General features: G+C 33.8%; 1 protein-coding gene across 1 annotated transcript; it reads left to right on the top strand.

Moving 5' to 3' along the window:
- Positions 1-1,096: 1,096 nt before the first annotated feature.
- On the top strand, positions 1,097-22,110 carry LOC138692784 (uncharacterized). Its single transcript, XM_069815990.1, has 6 exons — positions 1,097-1,240; positions 5,624-5,739; positions 10,933-11,069; positions 11,615-11,694; positions 15,036-15,140; positions 21,711-22,110. Exons 2-6 carry the CDS (start codon positions 5,629-5,631, stop codon positions 21,827-21,829), a joined length of 552 nt encoding a protein of 183 aa, XP_069672091.1. The 5' UTR covers positions 1,097-1,240; positions 5,624-5,628; the 3' UTR covers positions 21,830-22,110.
- Positions 22,111-27,696: the final 5,586 nt, after the last annotated feature.

Consider the following 27,696-nt stretch of genomic DNA (forward strand, 5'->3'; position numbering starts at 1 on the left):
ATAAATAATAAAATAAATAAATAAATAAGAAAATAAATAAATAAATAAAATAAATAAGTAAGAAAATAAATAAATAAATAAATAAGAAAATACATAAATAAATAAATGAATAAATAAATAAATAAGTAAGAAAATAAATAAGTAAGTAAGAAAATAAGTAAGTAAGTAAGACAATAAATAAGTAAGAAAATAAATAAGTAAGTAAGAAAATAAATAAGTAAGTAAGAAAATAAATAATAAGTAAGAAAATAAATAAATAAATAAGAAAATAAATAAATAAGTAAGAAAATAAATGAATAAATAAAATAAATAATTAAGAAAATAAATAAATAAATAAATAAGAAAATAAATAAATAAGTAAGAAAATAAATAAATAAGAAAATACATAAATAAATAAATAAGTAAGTAAGAAAATAAATAAGTAAGAAAATAAATAAATAAGTAAGAAAATAAATAAATAAATAAGTAAGAAAATAAATAAATAAATAAGTAAGAAAATAAATAAATAAGTAAATAAGAAAATAAATAAATAAATAAATAAATAAATAAGAAAATAAATAAATAAATAAGAAAATAAATAAATAAGTAATTAAGAAAATAAATAAATAAATAATTAAGAAAATAAATAAATAAGAAAAAAATAAGTAAGTAAATAAATAAGTAAATAATCACGGTGTAGCACTGAATTCAGAAGGCTGTGTCCTAATGCAGTTTCATTACGAGTTTTGTGAAAAAGATAAGGGCTTAATATGTATATTTCAATAATGTTTGAGATATTGTAAAGAAGGTACTAATATTGTCAATGTTCAAAGTTGAAGTGTTATTCTACATTATAGTTACATTATTTCACTTGCAAAGTATCTTCAGATTTCATAACTCCAATTGCTGATGAGACATCCATGTTTGTTTAGTGAACAAGTCCTCAATCAAGCAAGCATTTTCGTTTACTAGCTACTACGGACTTGATTGCTATGCACTATGTAGCTTTGAATTGGAACTTATAACGTCACGTACGGCTTTTTAGACAACTATCAAGTTTAATAGTTTCAAGGAAAAAATTGTTCCGGGGCCGGGTATTGAACCCGGGACCTTTGGCTAAGCGCACTAACGGTCTACCGACTGAGCTACCCAGGAACTCTATCATACACTGACTCGATTTTCCCCTTTACATCCACAACCTCAAATTGGGCTGACAAACCGTCAAACATTAAGTGCAGAAAGAAGAAATTAAGGACTGAAGGTATGGATTCCTTTGGCAGTGCTTCTCTTACGCAAGGAATTCACCATAATTTTGTCTTCCTCTTTCCCCACTATCCCATCAATATAAGCTACACTATGACAATTTTCTGTTTATATGTGTTAGTTGGAGATATTTCGGTGAAAAATTTATTCTTCCTGCTGGTCCTATCTGTTTCGAGTAGGTCGATGGCATGATCGACTTAACCCTTCAAAGGTACAAGTTTTCTTAAAATAATAAGTTTCAATACTAACATTTACGAACTGCAAAACCATTATTTCAGGATACAATCTCAACGAAAAGTACTTACGTATACTTCCTGTCTCCTTTCACTGCTGAATATAATTTAGAGTTCGTAAGACTTTGTTTTCATTTAAGAGAAAAAGTTGAGAATAACAATTTTCACTTCAACGGTAATTACACAGTGTTCCCATTGTTGGCATTCGCAGGCTTTTTGTTGTCCCTCTCGCTTACATTTACAATGTAAGACAATGAAGTCAGCATAACAAAATTTTAACAAGTAACTGAGAAAATATATAACTTAAAAAAAAAAAAAAAAAAAAAATCGCAAATGATCGATTTTACACCCACTGATTGACTTTACCCACTTCTACGGTACTTCTGGTAATTGTCACCAATGAAGGTGTAGAAGACCTTTCTTTGGGAAAATCTCAATAGAGTGCCAGTAGACCGTGACAGATTATCAGGATTAATACGCTTAAAGGAAAGGATGATGAAGGTAATAGTGATGATATTGGTGTATTTCGATGTTGTTCACGCTTAATTTCATTTATTTCCATACCTGCTATCATTTCAGTTCAGTTTTCTTAGGGTGACATGTACAGGGACATCATTTTATTTTTAATAACATTTTTAATATTAACCTGAGTATACCTTTGTGTTAAAGGTTGTGAACCGGAAACACCGTTTACTACCCCCTTTACCCCCTTCCACGATTGGAGTTCGATGATACCGGCGAAAGATACAAACAAATCACTTTACTAGGTATAGGAGGGATGAAAAGTAGTTCATCCATTTACATAAAGTAGGAAATATCGCGATTTTGAGTTTGATAATTTTCATAAGTTTTTTCTTTAATCAAAATACAGTAAAGTATTAAGAATAAGTGTTTTTACTCTCGAACTGAGCTGTCCATTCGGACGTATTCATTATGCAGTGCATATTATACTGTCTACAGCACATTAGCGTACAATATAGAGAATGAAGTTGAATTGAAAAATAATCATAATATGGATATTTAAACACATATTTGAAAATGATGGCCGTTCATTTCTATACAGGTTCAGTTCTTTTTTCCATATTATCGCACATAGACTATTATACCTAATTCCAATTACCAGTTTCGTCTTTCGTATTAGTAACTCATGTTGAAATAACTATAAAAGAGTACCTTACGTACTGTAAATTCAGTCTTCACTTCTGCCCAATCCGAAAAGATAAAATTATCCAGACTTTCTATTTACTGTCCGTCCAAGTGTTTTGTCGCAGGGTAGTAGAAAGGAGGGAAATGACGTGACAGTTAATTACTTAACGACGCCCTTTTATTTATGTTATTTTAAACAGTTGCATAATATTACGTAGACGTCCAATTCCTAACAGAAATGAATGTTCTCAGAAAAGAGCTAAGACAGCCCAGCCACAAAGGGACGGGCAGAAATAGGTGGGGAAACCGGGATGTGACATAGGCAAACGGGCGACAGTACCAGTGCGAGAATATGGTTCAATATTGAAAGCGAACATATTTCTGGAACGTACTATATTCACTAACTCAGTACTGTTTGTGTTTACTATAATCGTAAGGCGACTTTGACTGTATACGCTTGAATCTATGTGGAGAACGGAGTGGGAGTGAAGTACATTCAAAAACTCAGGTACAATAAAAATTGAAGTAAAAATAAAATGATGTCCCTTTATTTTCTCTTATCAATTTTGACATGTAACGTCTAATTCAACTTACAATAATAAAAGAATGAAAGAATTTAATAGAATGGACTTGACACTGACGCCATTAGACTTCGATCGCCATGGAAATGCTTACTTCATATCAGATAAACTCCACAATGTGAACGAGCTCAATCTTATACACGGGGGGGGGGGGGAGTCCGCATAGATAGGGTACATAACCTACTTTGTTTATTACAATTAATGGGAGTTGCAATTTATTAAAAAATAATATAATTCAGTTGTACTTTGGCATGGACGCGAAACAGGTGCCTATGTAACTATAGAAAGTTTATACGAATTACATGAAGATGGGTAAATAGCAATAAAACTATATATGGGACATTCTCATATGCTTGTGTACGGTATACCAGTTAATTTTTATCAACACCCATAAGCAATAGCGTCTTTATCTCATTCAATTTAAGTGAAATAAGAAGTTCATTACCATACTTGGTTTTTCTTATCCCACTCAATTTCAGAAATGATATCATCAAGTAGGCCTACACTTCATAATGTATTGAAACTAAGTATAACATAATATTACAACGTAATAGTTGTATGTATGTATGTATTTATTTACACTGCAAGTGGACAAGCACCCGGTGGCAATGGTATATACAATATTAACAATACACAATAAAATGATAAACAATACACAATAAAATTTACAATACACAATACAATTTTACAACACATATACAATTTTATACACAATACAATAAGAATACACAATACAATTTAACACAATAATAATAAAACATAAAATAAAATACCTAATTTTACAATACAACCTACATAATTAGGTATAGGTCCTACATAAGTTTCAATAGTCTTTCACTTTACTCTCATCTCATTCCCTGTAGTGGCACTATGACGCATTTCACTGACACTTTAGCACACATTTCACTGACACTCTGTAACACATTTCACCAGCGAATAGGGATTATAAAGAATGGACACTTCGCGTCGGTACCTTTGATGTAGCCGGACTGATTTCAATGACCTTCAAGCCAGCTAAAGCGTGAGATTCTGCTTTCTCCCTAGAGTTGGCGCTGACATCACACCAGCTAGCAGTCGACACAGCGGAAATATAACACATACAATTAATACATCTAGGTACATTATGTACTCAAATGAAATAAATTGGATCCATAAAATAATAAATCCGTCATTAACTGTAATGTCTAGACTCTAGAGTTCCTTTATAATGAGAGTTGAGACGTTGACCCCAACAACAATTAAAATATGTAATGATTTGATAGCGCTGAAAATGGAAAAACAAAACTCTTACGAGAAGTAAAACCATATACCTATATTATATTACATCCAAATATTAAACGAATTCGATACTTAATATTATAATGTATTATATTATTTTATAATATAATTTATGATATCTGAAATATAAAATACTAATATTACAACTAGTTTGTTACTGAGAAATAAGGAAAAGCTGTTAACTTGAATTTATTTGAAGCAAAGCGTTACTGGATTATGCAATAAGGTAGGCGATGTTTGGATCCTGTGTCTCAATTCTATTCTCAGTTATTATCTTAGCGTATGCTCGATTACACTAACCTCTAGCGCTTGAAAGTGGAACTATACGCTGGCGCACAGAGAAACAAAACACAGGAAAATTCGCTCAGTGTCCATTCTTTATGATCCCTATTCGCTGATTTCACTGACACTATAGAACACATTTCATTGACGCTATAAATTATCACTGATCGGAACTGTTCACTGCACTGTTGTATTAATTTTATCTGAATATGATTTTAAATTTTTCTCTTCAATATATGAAGGCAAACTTTCAGAATCACTCATCTTAAAACTTACAAATCTGCAGTAAAAATAAATTTTGTTTATAGTAACATTGTTGTTGTCATGGAATTATAGCGTCATTTATTCAAACTGCTACCTAGATAGCTTCACTTTTATGCATACATAAATAAATACATTTTTCAAACGTTAAATTATTTTTCCTTGAATTTTTTTATTTTTGAACCGGTGTAGATAAAATATTGCACAATAAACGTGTGGTAACGCCCTATTAATATGCTTGTGTTACACAAAGTGTCCTTTGCAGTCAGGAATGATATGTTGTTTCTTCAAGATAGAGGTCCTCCTCATTTTTCTCTACATTTACGAAATCGTCTGGATATTAATAATGCTCTTACCCCACTTGAATCGTAAATAACTGTTAACTCTCACATTAATATTTATATATATATCATGGCCAGCTTACATTCGTTAACATGGCGACGCAAATAACTATTAAAGTGCAATAATTTGAAATACATTGCGCATTCGAGTGTTTTTTTACGGCTTGGACTTTGTTCTTTGGTTACCAAAACTGCCGGCTTATAAAGAGCCACCTGGTCTTACATAGTTCAACTGCACTGTGGTTGCTTTCTGTTCTAGACACGATGAAGGGGTTTCTGTCAACGATGGTGTTGGTCTGTCTTGCAGTCCGCTTGGTCATGGCTGGCCCACAGTGTGACTTGGGAAAGCAGATTGTCGATAAAGTGGACGACAGAGTAAGTAAAGAAAGAGGACTATTTACTTGTACAAAAAATCACGTAGCCTACCTTCGCAGGAAGCTCTTCGATAGTTGAACCTAAAATAATACTGTCAGAGACGCGATCAAATCAATCTTCTTAATATATCCAGCTGTTTGCTGACAACATAAAGTCCACTATAGTTCACTGTAGTCTATTCAGTTGTTGTTTTTCACGAGAAATGAGGGGTATTTTGACTTTAAGCTAACAAGTAACAAAGAGTTGCATTAACACCAACGCAGTCCCACTATATTTTTCACTGGTTCTGATTCATGGAGTCCCTCAGTGTAAAATTCTCTGGAGGTAAAATAGTCCCTCAATCGGATCTCCGGGTAGGGACTGCACCGAGAGATGCCAAGAATCGTACTGAAGTACTTATTTGGAACATCAAAAGTCACACCGTCCAGTCAATTAGAGTCAAGTTTAATATTGGAAAGAACCATATAATGAGACAAAGAGGCAAATATAATACCAAAAGGATTGAAGTTTGTTGTCAGTCCAATGCAGAAGCAAACTCCATTCTCTGTCATATAAAAAATGAGGCTAAAAAGTCAGAGAGGCGATCATTTGAATCGTTGGAATATTTCCACAAATAATCGTGGATTGCTGAAACACAAGTCACATTTTTTCCCCCAAATTCAGTTCCTCAGATGGTTGTAATATCCACACACATACGACGTGGTAGGCTACAGAAATCCCACACGGCCAATGCTCAGCGTACATTTCAGAGCGAATTGCAGGAAATTCCAGCAACACCAAAAATTCAGGCCATGTGGAATTTTTTAGTTTGCTTTTCCTTGTTTTTATAGGATTAATGAAATTCGGAGATTTAAATATGCTATTCGCATGATTTTGCATTTTTTTATGTTTCTGTACTTTTTCAATTTCTTGGCTTAAATATAGGCCTAAGACATGTCAATTTGTTTATGAGACAAAAAATGGACTTTTTCCGTCTTAATCGCCTAAAAATTGTTTTACAGAAATTAAAATATTTTTACTAGTGGTGAACTGGTAAAATTCTACATGTTCAGGACATTCAGATTATTTCCAGGAGATAGTAAAATACCACTTTTTTTTTTCAATTTCTTGGCTTTTTTTTATTATCCAATTTGTTGTTGTTTTCTAATGCCAGGCGTTTGACAATAAAGTCATTTGACCTCTTGCACTCCAATATTTTTCAAAGATATTATCAATGACTAGCCACTGAAGCACAGATTTTGAGGTGCTAAATTATTATTATTGTTAAATTATTATTATCCAATTTAATAAACCCTATTTCACCCTGAGGTATATTAGGGTTATAGTTTGTATCAAGATACATATTTTATAAGCAATAAACAATAATAAAATTATAATACAAAATTGTGGTCAAGGTTACAATTCACATGAATTATGTACAAGAATGCACCTTAATGAAAGAATGGATCGTTTCATAAAGCCTCAAGACATGTCTCTATATTTATATCTAATGGTTATAGGAAGAAATATATATATATATATATATATATATAATATAATAACTATTAAATTTCTTGGCTTAAATAGGCCTATACATTTAAATTTGAACTAATGCATTGCGGGTAGTATCGACTAAACTTCCTTAGAGGCAATGTTGTAATATTTGTCAGAAATTTTCTCGTGTGATATGTGCTGATATTTTACAAGAAAGCATTCTTGTTCTTCAACACTGTTCAGACTGGTGGTTGGTCCGTTCTGAATTTAAAATGTTTTAATTTGATCTTAATATGAGGTAACTCGGAATCTATATTCAGTTGATCTGTAATTGCATGTTAAATGTTGTGTATTATCTACGAAATGTTTATTTGGCCGTTATTCAGTCTATCATTCAATATTATATAATTGTTTGGGGTGGAAGTACAAAAATTAATCTTAGTCCGTTAAATTGACTACAAAAACGAATAATTAAAATTTGTATGAAGAAACATTTCGATTATCCAACTAAATTAATTTATTCTGAATTTAATGTATTTAATATTGCACAAATTTATAAGTATACGCTGTTAAAATTTTATCATAAAATCGTAATAAGTTTGTATTACAGACACATAATTATGACACAAGACGAAATGTTAATTTAACATTAGTAGAACCTAAATGTCTCACATCTGCTGGTCTAAAGCATAGCATTAATTTTGGCCCTCGGTTGTACAATGCTTTAACTAAATTACACCCGGAACTTCTAACATGTAACCCACTAACATATAACAAGAAAATTAGAAACGTGTTAATATCTTCAATTTGATTAAATAAATTTATAGCCTATGTGTATGAATTAATCAACCTATATTATATTTGTATTCTATAACTTTGAAATTATATATATATATATATATATATATATATATATATATATATATATATAGTCCTACTTTTCACGTGCGATATTATTCTTCTCTAGTGTTAATATTATATTATATAATTCCATTGCCGCTGTAATTTAAATTTTAGTTCCTATTTTATTTTACTTATTTATTTATTTTTATTATTATTATTTTTTATTTTCTATATTTCTCTTATATTAATATTGTATTATATAATTTCTGTAACTGTAATATTAATTTTATTTCCTATTTTATTTTATTTTATATTCTCTTATAGGCCTATTAATATTAGATCTGAACTGCGACCGAACACGAGCGCTGCTCATTCGGTCTCAAATTTTGTTAATACTACTGTATCTCCTGTTTTATATTGTTTGTATTATTTTATTTCTATTTCTCTTGTTTGTTTGTAAGTATATTCTTTATTCTGTATATTTAAATTTAAATAAATAAATTTGACGACGCTCGCAACTGCTGAGGTTATATCAGCGTCGCCGTTGTACCGGAATTTTGTCCCGCAGGAGTTCTGTTACATGCCAGTAAATCTACTGACATGAGCCTGTCGCAAGGCTTACGTATATAGATGCTCAGTAATTCAGAATTTCCTTAGTACCGGTACATCATGCTTTTGAATTGAAATTTTTATAAAATTAATTGGCCCATAAATTCTTAATATTATTATTTTATGTTGCAAGTTCTGTGATGTGCATTTGAAAATTTTACCGATTTCAGAAAAGTCTCCTCTTTTTTACTCTGTTTCGTGTCAGCAGTATATGTCAGTGGGCTAATAATATAAAGTGACCCTGTAGGACTTTCCTGATTTTGATTGTTTATGAAAGAAGATGAAAGACAAGGGAAAATTTTAATCGATTTTTTTTTTTTGGAAAGATCAATTATTCAAACATTTCCTTAACTGCTGTGGATCGTACTGGTGATTATTGCCAGTCGATGTGAAAATTACGTAAAATATAACTTCAATAAAGTACAAAATAATTGTTCAAGAAATTAGGCCAACCGACAAACCTCAGCGACAAGAATTTGCACTTGATATTCCAGACTGCATTAACGAAATTACAAGGTTTTCTTAGTTATGTTGGTGTTACGACGAGACAGTTACCCATTTGTCTGTAAAGCTAACTGGCACAATGTATCTATACTAGTGGCTTGTGCAGCAAATGCTGCCGCAAACTAAGTTCGTTAGACGTTCAAATAAACATTTTTCAGATTTATTTTCAATGAAGAATACTTGTCTTTTTGATAGTTATTTGCTTCCATAATAATGAAACATACTCCCTCTGAATGGATTTTTTTAGGCCAAATACTTTTCCTTGAACCTATCCAACTTCAGTTTTTGAGTTTCAACGCGAAAACGCAAGTATCAATGTCAGGACGATAGCAGTAGCTATTTCAGGTCATTGTGGATTGTAGGCAAAAGTTAAAAAAATGTCAGGTTTGCTAAGTTTTCGAACAATAGCATTTTCGTATAGCTGCTGCATGTAGAACTTGAAATGTAGAGCGTAAAATCATTTTATCCTACTAAGAGATCTTGCTGAAATGATCTGGAGACTACAAAATTTTCTAGGTCTCTTATTTTATCAGTAAGTAATACCTTTTTTTATCTTTCCTTAGGAACTGTAATTTTTGCGCTCCCTCGAGCCAATACTGAAGACAATGACACATATCAATATCTACACTACACCACCATTACTCACTTACTTACTTACTGGCTTTTAAGGAACCCGGAGGTTCATTGCCGCCCTCACATAAGCCCGCCATTGGTTCCTATCCTGAGCTACACCGCCATTAAGTATATGAAAAAGACCGAACCCCACTGGTTTAATATACAAATATTTGATTTTTAATAACAATATTATTATCTTACTGAAGTTTTGTAGTTATATATAGCAGTCACTCAGTAAATTATAGAAATGAAGATCTAAATTATGGTATCCTCTACATTTACTTACATAACCTCAAAACGTTTCACTTTCATGTCATCAATGTAGCATCAATATTATGTACAACTAATGAAGAATAGACGCATCATGATATTAACTATAATAATATTTAATTTGTAATGATAATAATGTCATCAAACCACCTCAAGTTTCGTAGATTTGAATATCCAATACACAGTTGTACTCAGAAAATTATTATACACTGCAAAATCAGTTTTTAATAACAAATTGAATTAAGCTCTAAATATGTCGGCAATCCTGCAGGTCATGGCCTTCGTGTAATAGCCTATTGTTTATTGTAGTGTGTGTTTTGTTCTGAAATTCAATCAAGTCGGCAGTGATTCGATAAAATTAGTTCTCAAAACTGACAACAGATGGATTTTGGAAAATAGGAAAATTGCGTAGGAAAATTGACATTTCACTGAAAACTACTACTTTTCCGAAAAACTTTGGGTTCCAAGCTTCAAAATGAGGGGCCATTTATTAAAATCCGTTCAGCCGTTTTCCCGTAATTTCCATTACCAGTTCAAATTATATATATAAATGTGGCTTTCAAGACCCTATGTATGGTCATGGAGCATAACCGAAACATTCCTAAACTAAATGCATAGTGTGATGATCTTATGCAAGCTACGATGATTCGACCTTTCTTTTTATTGAGCCTACTTCTACAACACCTCCGTACATAGACTTGCTAGAAGAATACGTAGGTATCCCTACAGATTGCGTACAAACAGTCCAGCATAATCTTTCAACAAAATGCAGCATTGTCTTAGTAGAAGATCATAACCGATACTTCAAATGGCTCTGTATCTTCCGAGGTTCATAGTAATATAAAAATAATTTACCATATATACTCTTTATGTTAACAGTTCATTAATGGGTCCTGGATGTTTAAGTACTCAAGACCCAAGAATTTCTCCCAAGAAGTGGGACGATGCTGGAAGGATAACTACGTTCTGGGTTCCAACGGAATTGCCCAAAAAATAATTAATTACACATCACAAAAGTAAGTTTCACAAATCACGTAAATTTTGTAATTAATTTTCTTGAATCTGTTTCCTGAACCATGTTTGAAAATTGACATTTTTTTCGCCGAAATATGGTGGAAAAACAAAAATGATAGCAACTAGTTTTTAAGAAAGTAAATAATCATGCTTTTAATTATGAATATGTTGCCACGGCAACCGCTTTATTTTTCTCTTTTATCAGTTGACTGTGGTTTCTCTCTTCACAAGCCTTCCTGAGGTGCAAATTATACCTTCATTGAAGAGTTTTGTTGGTATAGCACCTCCAAAATAAAGAAATTTATAATGCTGAAGTTTTATAGAACGTCAGTTCGACGGAAGCGATGTGAGGTTATGTATACCTTAAACTTTGAGGATGAAATTGTAGGTAAACCTTAAGAATTGTGGACTGAAATTACACACTAGAGCTTAACGAACATATTCTGGTCTCGTTATGGCTCCCTTTTCCACCAATTTGAATTATTTCGCTCGAATTGTAGTCAAATATCTGGGTGGAGTAATTCAATTGAGGTTCATTTGTTTGCAGGACCGGTGAGACTGTCACCATGACAGCTTCAGCGCAGCTCGTTGGAGATCACACTATGAACATAACGTTATTACAATTCCGTAAGTTTACAAATTCTCTGCAGTTGGTAGAGGTGTAGACTTAATATTTTTTATGTAGATTATTCTTGTTAATTTACATTACTTACGAATATAATGTAGAGGAACTGTTGAGACGCAGATATATTGCAAGCCTGTGACGAATTTGCGACACGGAATATTTAATAATAATAATAATAATAATAATAATAATAATAATAATAATAATAATAATAATAATATCTTCACAACACATCAATAAAATAATTATGTAATAATAATAATAATAATAATAATAATATTAATAATAATAGTAATGATAATCATACCTAAATTAAATTAAATTATTGAACTCGATCACAATTATAACTTCAATTTGACTGCGCCCGTAAGAAATCGTTTAGCCTTTTCTTGAAAGTGGTTATTGTCTGGCAGCCCCTAATCTTCAGAGGTAGAGAATTCCATTCGCGGGGGACTGAGACAGTAAAAGAGGATGAATAGTGGGATGTTCTATGGGCAGGAATTGCTAGGATTTGGCTCTCCTGTGACCTGGTGTTTAGATTGTGATTGGAGGATAAGTAGTTAAACCGGGAACGAAGATAATTTGGAGTAGAAGTGTGGAGAACTCGAAACAGAAGAGACAGCGAATGAAGTGTTCTACGGTTACTAAGTTGCAGCCAGGATAAAGACCCTACTTTACATCTATTTCCGGTTCTCGGGTTCCCAAATAATAAAGATACTGAAGAATCTATAAGAATTCTTTTCTCTAATATAACACCAAGAATCTGTCTCTCACCCATCCTCACTATATGACTATGACTCGTGGCCAGGATATTGTACGAAATAGAAATATAAGGATTGGAAATTTATCCTTTGAAAAGATGGAGAAATTCAAGTATCTTGGAGCAACAGTAAGAAATATAAATTACATTCGGGAGGAAATTAAACGCAGAATAAATATGCTAAAAGCCTGTTATTATTCGGTTGAGAAGCTTTTCTCATCCAGTCTACTCTCAAAACGCTGATAGTTAGAATTTATAAAACAGTTATATTACCGGTTGGTCCGTATAGTTGTGAAACTTGCACACTCAATTTGAGAGAGGAACAGAGATTAAGGATGTTTGAGAATAAGGTGCTTAGGAAAATATTTGGGGCTAGAAGGAATGAAATTTGATGAGACTGGAGATAGTTACAAAACACAGACCTGAACGCATTGCATTTTTCACCTGACAATTCGGAACTTTAAATCCAGACGTTTGAGATGGGAACGTACGGGTGAATTCAGAAATGCATATAGAGTGTTAGTAAGGTGTCCGTAGAGGAAAAGACTTTTGGGAAGACCGAAACGTAGATGGGAGGATAATATTAAAATGAATTTGGGGGAAATGGGATATGATGGTAGAGACTGGATTAATCTTGCTCAGAATAGGGACCGATGGCGGGCTGATGAGGGCGGCAATGAACCTCCGGGTTCCTTAAAAGCCATTTGTAGGTAAGATGATAGATGAAATGGCAGGGGCGTAGAGGTGATAGAATGGTAAATGAAGTGGGAATACGTCTACTTTGTCCACCACAAATTCCATTTAAACCTGACCGAGGGTCGAATCCTGGCCGCCTGGATGAAAAACCAGCGTTCTAGCACTTGAGCCACTGACGCGGCTGTGAGTAGGCCTAACAACGGGATTTTTTATTTCGCAATATTACGTTTCAAGATGTCCCATTACAGACAAAGTGATGTATGCATTATCAACATGGTAGTTTAGCCCGTGTAGTAGCATTTAACTTGTATCAGACGAAAGTAAAAGCAAGAGAACAATCATTTGCATATGTGAACGCAGCTGCGCTCATCAGCCGTCCAAGCTACGAAATGCTACGCGCGCGATTCACATCCGTGCGGCCAAGTGCGTTCAGGTAGGAAAATAAATATTTTAAAATCTGCAATCGGACTCAGGTATGCTTGTTTTCTGTTTAGTGATAGTACATTATGCAACGAGCCTATAATGGTAGTAATTAAGACGCGAGTATGTTTATGAAACGAGCGCAAGCGAGTTTCATAATTTTCATACGAGCGTCTTAATTACCATTATAGGCAAGTTTCATACGATGAAAGAGTAATGGAACGGAGAAAAATTCTCTCCAGCGCCGGGATTTGAACCCGGGTTTTCAGCTCTACGTGCTGGTGCTTTATCCACTAAGCCACACCCGATACCACCCCGGCGTCGGACAGAATTGTCTCTGATTAAGTTCCGTCGGATCCTGGCCAACTAGTCACTCATAACGAGTGCACCTCAGCACATGTGTGGACTTCGGTCCTACGTTCATAGACATCTATGGCGTAGTGCAGAGGGCGGCCACTGGAGGGAACCCAAGAGATGGAACTTAATCAGAGACAATTCTGTCTGACGCCGGGGTGGTATCCGGTGTGGCTTAGTGGATAAAGCATCAGCACGTAGAGCTGAAAACCCGGGTTCAAATCCCGGCGCCGAAGAGAATTTTTCTCCGTTCCATTACTCTTTCATCGTATGATGACACAGAATATCTGCATGGAAATATCATATGTACTTCGGTGCATCAAAATAATATATACGTTTCATACGACTTTTTATGCTCGACCATATTTCTAACTTGAAATTATTCATAAGTATTCATGTTATTCTTATCTGACTGGGGAGCGGAAGTGACCCTTGTGCAATATCTCGTAAATTGTGAGATGTGCGCAGACGCGAACGTATTGATTTTTTCCGAGGAACAAATGTCATTGACCTTGATATAATCTAGAGAGTAAAATGAACATTAATCTTGAAATAACCTGGAAATTGATTTAGATATTGAAAAACGAGATGACAAATTGAATTTATTTGAATATTATTTACAATTAACGCTAATTATTATAGTAACAGAACATAACCTTCTGCGACAGTATTGGATTTCCAGCCTCCGTGATGTTTCGCTAGTTGTCTTTCGATTGCATATCCGAGAATAATCGATACTTGCGCTTTCATATTTCTTTCTGATTGGTGGAAAACCTTAACTTTAATGAGGTCCATTAAAGGGCTATTACCAGGTGTATAATTACTACATTTCGGCATGGTCGAGCATAAAGTACTTTTCGTAATAAACTTTCTGTGTATTTTTAACTCTTTTTTTTTTTCAATTCTGCTAAATCGCTTCTACTTTCTTAGAATTCGAAGATCCTTAGTTCATCATCTGACCTGTGTTCTTGTGATATTTCTGCCCAAAATATCCTATAGAATTTAATCCTAAGCGTGGATCATACTTCGTAAATCATCCTCTAATTTGAGAATTGCGACAACTGTTACCATTCTGTGCTACTTAGCCAGCGTCACTGACTTGTCTGTTTGCAGCACCCGAGTTGGGCTGGATATCGGGAATTTTTGACATCCTAGCTTGGGACGAAGACAAAGGATACTCCATTATCGGTGCATGTCGGACAATGCTGAAGAACGAGCGTAAGTACTTGAGATGGATTATTAACTTGTGGACGAATAAACTCTTGTGAATATCATGACGACGGTTTTGATGATGACGATGATAGGTATGACGACGTTGGTCGTTGTTTTTAAAAACTTACTTTACCGATGTAGGTACTTACTTTACTTATCTTAAGTAACGGGTTTCTCACGTACGACGCAACTCGAGGTCTCCGGCGTTGCTCGAAAAGCATTAGCTCGGCAGGAAGGCAGCACTCGCCGATTGCGCAGCTGGCTGCCTCCCCCCCATTTCTCGTAACAAGATTAGTCTTGCATGCGCCTTAGGCCCGATTGTATAAACCATTTAATCTTAGATCAGAGGTTAAATTGATCCTTGTTTCAGCTGAACTTGGAATTTTGTGTTGTATAAAGTCTAATCTGAGATTAATTTGTCCCAAACTAAAGTCAACTTTGACTGAAGAAATTTCTCCGATTAAGTTAGATGATCCAAGTTCAGTTATTTCTTTTCTGTTTGAAATATACGAGCGGCGATTGTGCAAATAAAATATCCATTATTATTAATATTAATAGATATGATAGGTACATTTATATATATATTTCTTTCAATTTCTTGCCTTAATACACAAACAATCTTATATTTTATAAGGCTCTATCATGTTCAGCAGTATCTAATAACATAACCTATAATTATATTATGTTCATAACAACCATTAATTATTAATGGATATGTTAGGTACATTCATAAATTTTCAATTAACTGTATTACTAAACGAAAATCGTTGTTTTATAAAGCTTTATTATGTTTAGCACTATCAAACATCACAACATGATAACAACTCGGAGAACAGTCAACCTTCTTCTTATTGTTCGCCATTATTTACATTGCACAAAAAATCAGTGTCTCCAACAGAGTGTACGGAAAGTCGCCAAAAAGCAGTTGTAAAGTCGCTAGATTTCTCATTATCAACAAAGAAAGATTAAATTTTGTCACTATGGGGTGCTGAAAAGGTCATTAAATCCCTATTTAAGCAATATAAAAGTTAAAAGAAATTGTTGTTGAAAAAGAGTTAAAGTCGCTAGATTGGCAACACTGAACAAACCTGTCCGCGCATCACGTATTTCACCTGTTTATGCGATGTTGCCAAATCCTTTTCACGTGAACTTAGATTGCATTTGAACCAAGGTAATTTGATCGCAGAAAAGATTTATACAATAGAAGAAGTGTCTGAACTTGGTTCACTTTTCGATCTTCGATCAAAGTTGATCTTTAGTCAGGGAGTTTTATACAATTGGGCCTTAGTGTAAAAACATGTTGGAGTTGTTCATTTCGTCTCTCCGAGTAGCGCACCTCGCCATTCACTCGCCGTGCATCCGCATCTCGCCCCAGCACAACATAGTGAAGCAATTCACCTCGCCATGATTCTCGCCGATACGCGGGCAATGAGTACAGATGTGAGATTCTCCATGAATACGTGGTAAATACTAATAAATTTATTGGTCGTACCTATTAGTGCTTAAAAATGTTTACAAATTCTGGCAGTGTTAGCGATTTATCTACGAGTACTGCAATGAAGTGGTGGTTACTTTCCAACGGAAGAAGAAAATACAGCGTGCATCCAATCAATAAGGAACGCACTAAACTTGGTGAATTCTATCAATTATATCAGCAGCTTAAGGCATTTCCAGATAGATTTGACGAATATTTCTGTGGTGTTCGGGTAAAGGGGTATGTCATTTTTTTTTTTTTTTGTCCAGGTGGAATTTTGTTCCCCAGATGAACACACAAGTTAAATTATACAAGTGGGTGTGCAAAAATTAAAGAATACTAGCAGTTGATGTGTTTTATTTGTGTAGAAAATTATTTGTAATAAGGATTCCAAATTTAATTTTCATTTATCTCCGAACTCATTTTTATGACTTATCTCCCTTTACCCAAACACCACAGTCTCAGTCAACGTTCAATTACATCTTGATGCTAATAGAACCTAAAATCCAAAAAGTGTACACTAACATACATAAACAACCAATCAGTGCTGAAGAGAGGTTGGTAGTGACCCTCAGGTAATTAATAATTATACAGTATATAATAATACACTATTATCAAAATGTTGTAATTGTTGTTGTTTTCTAATGCCAGGCGTTTGACAATAAAGTCATTTGACCTCTTGCACTCCAATATTTTTCAAAGATATTATCATGACCAGCCACTGAAGCACAGATTTTGAGGTGTTCCGAATCCATTTCTTGGTTTGAGTTGCACAATGGGCAGTTAGGGGACTGATATATTCCAATTCTATGCAGGTGTTTGGCCAAACAATCATGGCCTGTTGCCAATCTAAATGCAGCTGCAGACGATTTTCGTGGTAAATCGGGAATTAACTGTGGATTTTGATGCAGAGAGTTTCTTTTTTTCCTTTGGGATTGTGTTATCAAATTTTGTTTGTTGAAGTCTAAGTATGTAGATTTAATAAATCAAAATTATCAAAATGTATTACTTATTATTAGTAAAAATCTTTCACTGTCAATCACAATAAGAAACACATATTCTTTCAAAATATTGTGCAAAAGTTTGACGTCGGTATAAACACTTTTTGTTCTGAAAACGAAATGAATAATAATGATGATGATGATAATAATAATAATAATAATAATAATAATAATAATAATAATAATAATAATAATAATAATAATAATAATAATGGCTTTAAAAATGAACATACTTTAAGGGAAAAGGTAGTGATTAGGGGTAAAAAATCCGATTTTTTATTTTGTGTTTTAAAATAAATTACAAAACTGGTCTTTAAAACAATATAAATATTGTAAAGGGCATTTCTGCAGATAAGCCTTTTAAATGACCTCTTTAAATTTGGCGGTGCATGTAATTCATACATTCTTTTTTTTTTGTACACTTTTCCTTAAGTTGACATTTTCAAGCTTAAGTGCATTTTTCTCTGAAATTACTGAATCAATTTACATGAAATTTTTACAGTGTTTTCTGCAGCCTGTGTTCTACATTGTAGACCTACGGTTTTAAGAATGTCACACACATAACACGAGAAAAAAAATGTATATGCATTGAAAAAATTGTAAAAAATTTTAAACAAAATTCAATATTTTTTTCTGTTTCACTAGGGGTGAAATATTTAACTAAATTTTGCTTTGGAATTTACAATACACAATACTGGATAACTTGAAAAAATACAAGGTATATGAGTGAAGATAGTAGCAAGTAATGTGCACCTGAAGAATGAGGTACACCTAGCAAAGTTGGAAAACAGGTTATCAGTTAGGGCCTTTCTTTTGCACTTGGATACGAAACTAATTAGTTGTCTTTTATACCACTGAATTCAGAATGATTGATTGCATAAGCCTGGAAATTTTTATTCCACTCTGAGCACTAGAAGCCTAGAAATATTCAACTAAACTTTTGTATTGAAATTTTTTAATCGCACAGTATCACTACCCAGTTCCCTGAATATAATAAGCAATTAAGAACAGCAAGATTAAAAAAATGAGAATTTCCTTCCAATCTTATGCCTTGAGAGGACGGATGGAGAGAATCATGACGTTCCGTTGCGACAACCGACCAATCAGAACGCTAGTTTCAGGCAGCTGCATCTTGAAAATCAAACCAGTTTGATTCCCACTGAACGGCGAGATGCGTGGCGAGATGTACAACTCCTGCATGTTTTTACCCTTAGCTGTAAACAATGCGTATTACTCAGCCTCGTTCAATTTCGTTTGCTGTGTGATTGAGTACTTATTTGTTCATTCTTATTGTTTATAGTCTCGTTCACTATATTATACAGGTTCATAATTTTATTTTTACTTCAATTTTTATTATACCTGAGTTTTTGAATGTACTTCACTCCCACCCCTTCTACTAACGAAGTTCAACCGTCCTCCACACAGATCCAAGACCGCATATACAGTCATAGTAGCCTTACGGTCATAGTAAGCAGTGCGTTCCAAAAATATGTTCGCGTTTTCCAGTGACGAAAGAGCTTTCAATATTGAATCATTTTCGCACAGGTACTGTCGTCCATTTGCCTACGTCGTATCCCTGTTTCCCCCACCAGCTTTTATTCGCCAGCTAGTGGCTGGGCTATCTTAGCTCTTTTCTGAGAACATTAATTTCTGTTAGGAATTGGACGTCTACGTAATATTATACAACTGTTTAAAATAACTTAAATGAAAGGGCTTCGTTAAGTAATTAACTGTCACGTGATTTCCCTCCTTTCTACGACCGTACGAAATAACCACTTGGACGGACAGTAGATAGTATGTCTGAGTAATTTTATCTTTTCGGATCGGGCAGAAGTGAAGATTGAATTTACAGTACGTAAGGTACTCTTTTATAGAGTAGGTATGGAATTATTTCAACACGAGTTACTAGTACGAAGAACGAAACTGGTAATTGGGATTAGGTACAATAGTCTATAATATGTACATTAGAACTGAAGCCTGTATCGAAATGAACGGGCACCATTTAAAAAAAAAAATGTGTTTAAATATCCATAGTATGATTATTTTTCAATTTAACTTCATTCTCTACATTGTACGCTAATGTGCTGTAGATAGTATAATATACACTGCATAATGAATACGTCTGAATGGATAGCTCAGTTCGTGAGTAAAAACACTCATTGTTAATACAATACTGTATTTTGATTAAACGTAAACCTAATGAACATGATTAAACTCAAAACCGCAATATTTCCTAGTTTACGTAAATGGATTAACTACTTTTCTTCCCTCCTATACCTAGTGAAGTGATTTGTTTGTATATTACGCCAGTATCATCGAACTCCGTTCGTGGAAGGGGGAAGCAAACTGCGTTGATCCAGAGGTATAGGCAAGTTAATATTAAAAGTGTTAGTAAAAATAAAATGATGTCCCTGTACAGTAGGGAGCAAGGAGTGTTTATTGTGTTAAACTATGAAGAACAGAGACGTATGTGAAATGTCAGTTTGCTTTTATACAGAATTTTCTCGGCGTACATGTTCATAATAAATCGACGATATGCAGATTACTAGAAAAAATTAAAGACACTGGATCCGTGTTAAACATAAGGAAAACTAGGAATCCAAGCGTTCTAACCGAGGAAAAAAATAGACGGGACAGAAACGGACTTAGAAAGAGGTCCGTGAAAATCGTTGCCTCATTTAGAATTTCAGTGATTGTGATTTCAAAAATTTCGGCAGTCGAAATTCGTCAAATGTTTAATAACGGCTCAAAATTAAATTACATAAGTTAGGTCAGATACAACAGTGCTCATGAGTGGAATAGTTATATACAATAGAAGTGATTTAATACAGTTATATGAACACTTTCATATAACTGTATTAAATCACTTCTATTGTATATAACTATAACAGTTCAAAAGGTGCCAGGCTTCTCTAGCAGCAGAGGGACGTAATTTTGAGCACCTTCTGTAAATAAAGGTAATCTTAATCCAGTCACATTTCTTGTTAGTTTACGCACAACTCAGGGGAGACAAGCCGGGCCGTGACGCGGCAACTGTGCTAGGCCTATGCGGTAGACGTGCCTTGGAAGATGTGGTCAGGCGATTGCGTCGTACGTGATAAATGCTTTACTTATTAGAAATAATCCAAAGGTACTCACCATTACAAACGCAGATCGAAGTGTTCATCCATTTCTCTTAAGGGACAGGGCATATAAAAGCTTTTCTTTTTACCTGTAACTGATTTAAACGGCTGGACAAGATGAAAGGTCTTGGAAAGTAAAGTAATGACCGGACACTTAATAATCAAACTTACAAGTCTCACCTCTATAATTTTGAAAATATTACTACACAGAATATTCATAAAAGCTGAGGTAACTACAATGAAATAAATTAGTTCTGTTATCAACGAATAGCCTACTGTAACCATAGGGAATCGTTGTTAGGTTCAACTCTAAGAATACAAAATTTATACTCATTGTTAAACAAAGTTGTGTATTTTATTAATATTAATGCTCCCTTATTAATTTGGTAGGAATTCAGTGTTCTGCCCAAGGATGGTCTTTCACTGCAAACCCAGATTTCTCCAGTCTTTCCTATTTTCTGCCTTTCTCACAATCCATATATGTTAATATCATCTATCACTGATATTTTCTTCTGCCCCAAACTTTTTCCCGGTTCACCATTCATTCCAGTGCATCTTTTATTAGGCAATTTCTTTTCAGCCAGTGACCCAAGCAATTCCTTTTTCTCTTTCTGTTCAGTTTCAGCGTCATTCTTTCTTACCCACTCTATCGAGCACAGCTTCATTTCTTGTTCTTTCCTTCCATTTCAAATGCTTCTAGTCGCTTCTCTTTTCTTCGTCGTAATGACCACGTTTCTGCCCCAAACAATGCTACACTACACACGAAGCACTTTACTAGACTCTTCCTTAGTTCTTTTTCCGGAGGTCCGCAGATTATGATCCTTTTGTATTAAAATATTCCTTTGACATTGCTATCCTTCTTTTGACTTCCCCGCAGCAACACACATTACTGCTACTGTTTAATTTTGTTAATATTAGACTATAATTAATATTATTGTTATTATTATTATTATTATTACTGTTATTAATATTTTCACAGCGCTAATGTGGATTGGGTACAGGCAGTATCCCCCAACGGAAGATAGTCTGGAAGCCTCTAAAGCCGCTCTCAAGAAGACGGGTCTCAAACTGGAGGACTTCGACGAGAACTGCCACTAAGAGAATGACATACCACCTCCTACGGAACCCACATTTAAGGGCTGTCGTCGAAAGTGATGTCAAATTAATAAAGTAGAGTCTATACACTATACTGTATACTAGAGTTTCACGACCTTAAGTGGTGCACTGAAGTGTTCAGGCACTTTAAAATCTAGCGGCACTCACATAATCTAAGTCGGGGTGGAGGGTTATAGGAAGGAATGCGGATTATAAATACAAATAAATGAGATAAATGTATATGTTTTGATACATGAAATAAAATGTCTTCGATTTTAGTATGTGAATTATTTTTTGAGTGAACACAGAAGGGAATGACAGTGTGATGAATGGTGAAAGGGCGTATGGAAAAAAAAAAAAAAGATCGAGAAGCACCGAAACAAAACACACATTCTTCACAAATAGAACTAACAAACTTTCATTTTCATTTGAAAATTATGATAGAAATATAATATTTATTTTTTCCTTTCCTTTGATTTCATTTTAATTATTGTATTCTATAGATTTTAAATTGGCATTGAAGCTTTAAGATGTGGAAAAAGTCAAAATTTTTTAAAAGATTACAATTTTTTGGCGCGATGTAGTGAGATGAGCCCGAGGACTCGCCTAGACTACCCGACAACCACGCTGCAGCCGGAGAAAATCTCGAAAAAAAAAACACTCAGACGAAACGGGAATCGAACCCAAGCCCGAGTGCAGCTCCTGATTAACAAAATAATAAAAAATAATATACTGTAGAGTGATAGCAATCAGACAATTAAATTTACAAATCTAAACTATTATTCATCAGTTGAGCTATAAAATATATGACCCATAATAGGTCGAAACATGTCAACAAGGTACGTTAGAGTTTAACACAAGAAAGTGTTATCACACATATTCCGAAGTGATACAGTTTTAAACGTCGTGTAATCAAGATGTATACTTACTTACTTACTTACTCACTGGCTTTTAAGGAACCCGAAGGTTCATTGCCGCCCTCACATAAGCCCGCCATAGGTCCCTATCCTGAGCAAGATTAATCCAGTCTCCACCATCATATCCCACCTCCCTCAAATCCATTTTAATATTATCCTCCCATCTACGTCTCGGCCTCCCTAAAGGTCTTTTTCCCTCCGGCCTCCCAACTAACACTCTATATGCATTTCTGGATTCGCCCATACGTGCTACATGTCCTGCCCATCTCAAACGTCTGATTTAATGTTCCTAATTATGTCAGGTGAAGAATACAATGCATGCAGCTCTGCGTTGTGTAACTTTCTCCATTCTCCTGTAACTTCATCCCTCTTAGCCCTAAATATTTTCCTAAGCACCTTATTCTCAAACACCCTTAAGCTATATTCCTCTCTCAAAGTGAGAGTCCAAGTTTCACAACCATACAGAACAACCAGTAATATAACTGTTTTATAAATTCTAACTTTCAGATTTTTTGACAGCAGACTGGATGATAAAAGTTTCTCAACAGAATAATAACAGGCATTTCCCATATTTATTCTGTGTTTAATTTCCTCCCGAGTATCATTTATATTTGTTACTGTTGCTCCCAGGTATTTGAATTTTTCCGCCTCTTCAAAGGACAAATTTCCAATTTTTATATTTCCATTTCGTACAATATTCCCGTCACGAGACATAATCACATACTTTGTCTTTTCGGGATTTACTTCCAAAGCTATCTCTTTACTTGCTTCCAGTAAAATTCCCGTGTTTTCCCTAATCGTTTGTGGATTTTCTCCTAACATATTCACGTCATCCGCATAGACAAGCAGCTGATGTAACCCGTTCAATTCCAAAACCTCTGTGTTATCCTGGACTTTCCTAATGGCATACTCTAGAACGAAGTTAAAAAGTAAAGGTGATAGGCATCTCCTTGCTTTAGCCCACAGTGAATCGGAAACGCATCTGACAGAAACTGACCTATACGGACTCTGCTGTACGTTTCACTGAGACACATTTTAATTAATCGAACTAGTTTCTTGAGAATACCAATAAATAGATTAATTCACACATCTTGATTACACAACTTTTAATACTACATCAGTTCGGAATATGTATTATGTCTTTTTCGTGTTAAATTCTATCGGACCTGGTTGGCATGTTTCGGTCTGTTATGGGCCTTCTTCAGAACATGTTAATCAGGTACGATAGACTTTAACACGAGAAAGACATATAATATATATTCCAAAGATTAATTCAACTTAAAAGCATACTTTTGTTAAGCTATACAAGATTGTACAATTCATATCAAGCAGATTTGTCAATTTATAAACATAAACAATTCATCAATTAAGCTATATAGACTACTATTAAATTTACAGCATTTTTTAATTTAGTATTATTTTTTTTTATTTTTAGAAAATCCGATTTTTAGTGATCTCCGTTTTTTCCCTTATTATACTAGCCGTACCCGTGCGCTCCGCTGCACCCGTTAGGAATAAATATAAAGTAATTACATAATTAAAATAGGACATTTGATCCAGGGAACATTCGTGTTTGATATAAGGATAAATCGTTTACTATGTCACTTAATTTAAATTGTATTTGCATAATTAAAATACGATCATTTAGATCCAGAGACCACTCATTTGGTCATAAAAAATATTTTAGGAAATACAGGAAACGAATGTGCAGAATAGCCTATCAAGTTTTCTGTGCATAAGAAGCTATTTTAATCTTACCTGTCCTCGATTCACTCAGAAGTTACTGTGATAACATTATAGCATTATGTCCATCTAGAGAAACTACACTTTCCAATGGTGAATTAATAATTAATTATACAAATCGGTTAATTTAGCTTCCGATATTACTTCATACAAACACAGAAACATTGTCTGTATCTTTCATAGCTTTCGATTGTTGCTGTCCAAGGCCCCTTATAGACGAAGTCATTTGTTTTTTAATTCATTACACGGCCTTAGATGGCAGTTATTTTAATTTTAAAACTCATTTATCTCATTAAATATCAGTCCTATTAAAATTTTTCAGGGAATAAAACTTATCGGAAATTATTTTTAAAGAAACTTTTGTTACGTAAAATTTTTCACAAAAATCAATAATAAGCGAGATATTTCGATTTATTTAATTCAGGCCCCCTTATAACCTCCCTTTTAAATAATGTATTTTGAATGCCATATAGCCTAAAATCTAAGTTACAACGAACTTAATTTGTATTCCAATTTTCATCGAAATCCGTCCAGCCATTATCGCGTGAAAAGATAACAGACAGACAGACAGACATACAAACAAAAATTTCAAAAAAGCGATTTTCGGTTTCAGGGTGATTAATTATATAATGTTAGGACCAATTATTTTTGGAAAATCGAAAATTACCAGAAAAATTTCGGCTACAGATTTATTATTAGTATAGATTCATTAACTAGTGGCTTGTGCAGCAAATGCTGCAAACTAAGTTCATTAGACGTTCAAATAAACATTTTTCAGATTTATTTTCAATGAAGAATACCAGACATTCTGAAAGTTATTTGCTTCCATAATAATGAAAGATACTCTCTCTCTCGAGCCAATACTGAAGAGAACCACGCATATAAATATCTACACCACACCGTCATTAAATATATGAAAAAGACTCAACCCCACTTGATTAATAACTATAAAAGTATTTGATTTTTAATTATATTATTATCTTACGTAAGTTTTATAGTTTTCAGTAACATATACTATGTATAATATATAGCCGCCACTCAGTAAATTATAGAAATGAAGATCTAATTTAAGATATTCTCTAAATCTACTTATATAACCCCAAAACATTTCACTTGCATATCATCAATATAGCATTAATGTATATAATTAATAAAAAATAGTCACATCATGGCATTAACTACAATAATATTTCATTTCTAATAGTAATAATGTCATAAAACCACCTCAAGTTTTGTAGTTTTTAATATCCAATACACAGCTGTACCCAGAACATTACACACCACAGAATCGAACCTGTAAATTATTTTTAGTAAGTTAAGTTTTTAATAACCAATTTAATTTGAGCTCTAAATATGTCAGCATTCTTGCAGATCATGGCCTTCGTGTAATATTGTTTACTGTAGTGTGTGTTTTGTTTTATTCTGAAATGCAATTTGCTAGTTTAGCTAGTTCTCAAAACTGACGACAGATGGATTTTGGAAAATAGGAAAATTATGTAGGTAAATTGACATTTCACTGAAAACTACTATTTTTTCTGAAAAACTTTGTGTTCCAAGCTTTGAAATGAGGGGTCATTTATTAAAATCCGTTCAGCCGTTTTCCCGTAATTTCCATTACCAGTTCAAATTATATATATAAATGGTTTCGATACCTATATTAATTGCAATTTTATATATGCATGTAAATATCGCTGTTTTGTTCGCTAATGAAACAAGTAAAATTCTCGCATGTATCTCGTTTGTCTAATGAACATGTGTTGGCACAATTGAGGGGTTCAAAAGCAAAAGGGTATAAGCGCACTTAATTGTTTTTTTAGAAAATGTAGTTGAAAGTACTTAAGCTTTTGTAAATTCCGTGAAATTTTGTATTTCAATTTGAGTGCGTGAAGTGGTTAAGTTATATCCCTTTGCCACTAAACTGTCCACACTTGTGGAGTATCGGTAAGCGCTTCTGGCCGCGAAACCAGGTGGTCCGGGTTCGAGTCCCGGTTGGGGCAGGTGACCTGGTTGAGGTTTTTTTCCAGGGTTTTCCGTCAACCCAATATGAGCAAATGCTGGGTAACTTTCGGTGCTGGACCCCGGATTCATTTCACCGGCATTATCACCTTCATTTCACTCGGACGCTAAATAACCTGAGATATTGAAACAGCGTAGTGAAATAACCCAATAAAATAAATAAAGCCACTAAACTTTCAGATACTTTAGATTGTCCTGGATGCACTTAACTTATGTTCTTAGAAATGTCACTTGTACCCCTTTGCTTCTGACACACTCAATTAAAAATGGTTGTTACAAAAATAAAGCCAGAGTTTGATAAAATGGTTCGTAGGATTACAGAACAACATTAGTCAATTGAACTGATAAATCACTCGAAATATTCTTTTGTTTGTTTAATTTATTTAGTTTGTATAGATTTTTCATTTGGATTCACATTATGTGAAAACGCGTTTCTTGTTTCAATGTATAGTGACAAAAATGCAAAATATTTTCACTTCAGTTCTGACAAAGAAATTATATTGTTTGACAAAATCTACATGTTTCTTTAATGTTAAAGTGTGTGTCATGACGATCGTTTTTTCTGCACAGACCCTGTTTGCAACAATCCACCACTGCAGACTTGTTATTCGTGTGCCTCAGTCTTTCTTGTTCTCTTCATCTTGTCATTTTGTTGTCATGCAGGCTGCATCAATTACTCCTTACATTTTGTCCGCCTCTGCCATACTGTGAACCTTGAAGAATCTTGTATTGCTACGAGACACTGCTTCGACTATTGCAGAAACTCTACAAGTCACTTTTTTTTTTCCCAAATTCAGTTTTTCAGATGGTTGTAATATCAATACATATACGACGTGGTACAGAAATTGCAGTATTAATAATACATACAAAAACTTCAATTTCTATGTGATTTTTATTATAATTGTACACCGTGTCCGAAATGAAACCTACCGATAAAGTTACTAAATAATTTATTCCTTAATTAAGACACAAAAAAACAAATTAGGGGAAAATATTAATCAACTCAACAAGTTTATGTCACCATCAGTAAATCTCAACATGCCCCCCTCTAGTAGCATGACACACATCTAACCTACATTCAATATCTCTCAAGGCATTGTGTAACATCTGCAGAGTTACAGATCTTACTGTGTTGATAATTCTTTGACGTAAAAATTGATAGTTATCCACTCTGTAGAAGGTTTTGTAGACACG

This window comes from Periplaneta americana, chromosome 17, assembly GCF_040183065.1.
Source record: "Periplaneta americana isolate PAMFEO1 chromosome 17, P.americana_PAMFEO1_priV1, whole genome shotgun sequence".
Taxonomy (NCBI): Eukaryota; Metazoa; Arthropoda; class Insecta; order Blattodea; family Blattidae; genus Periplaneta; species Periplaneta americana.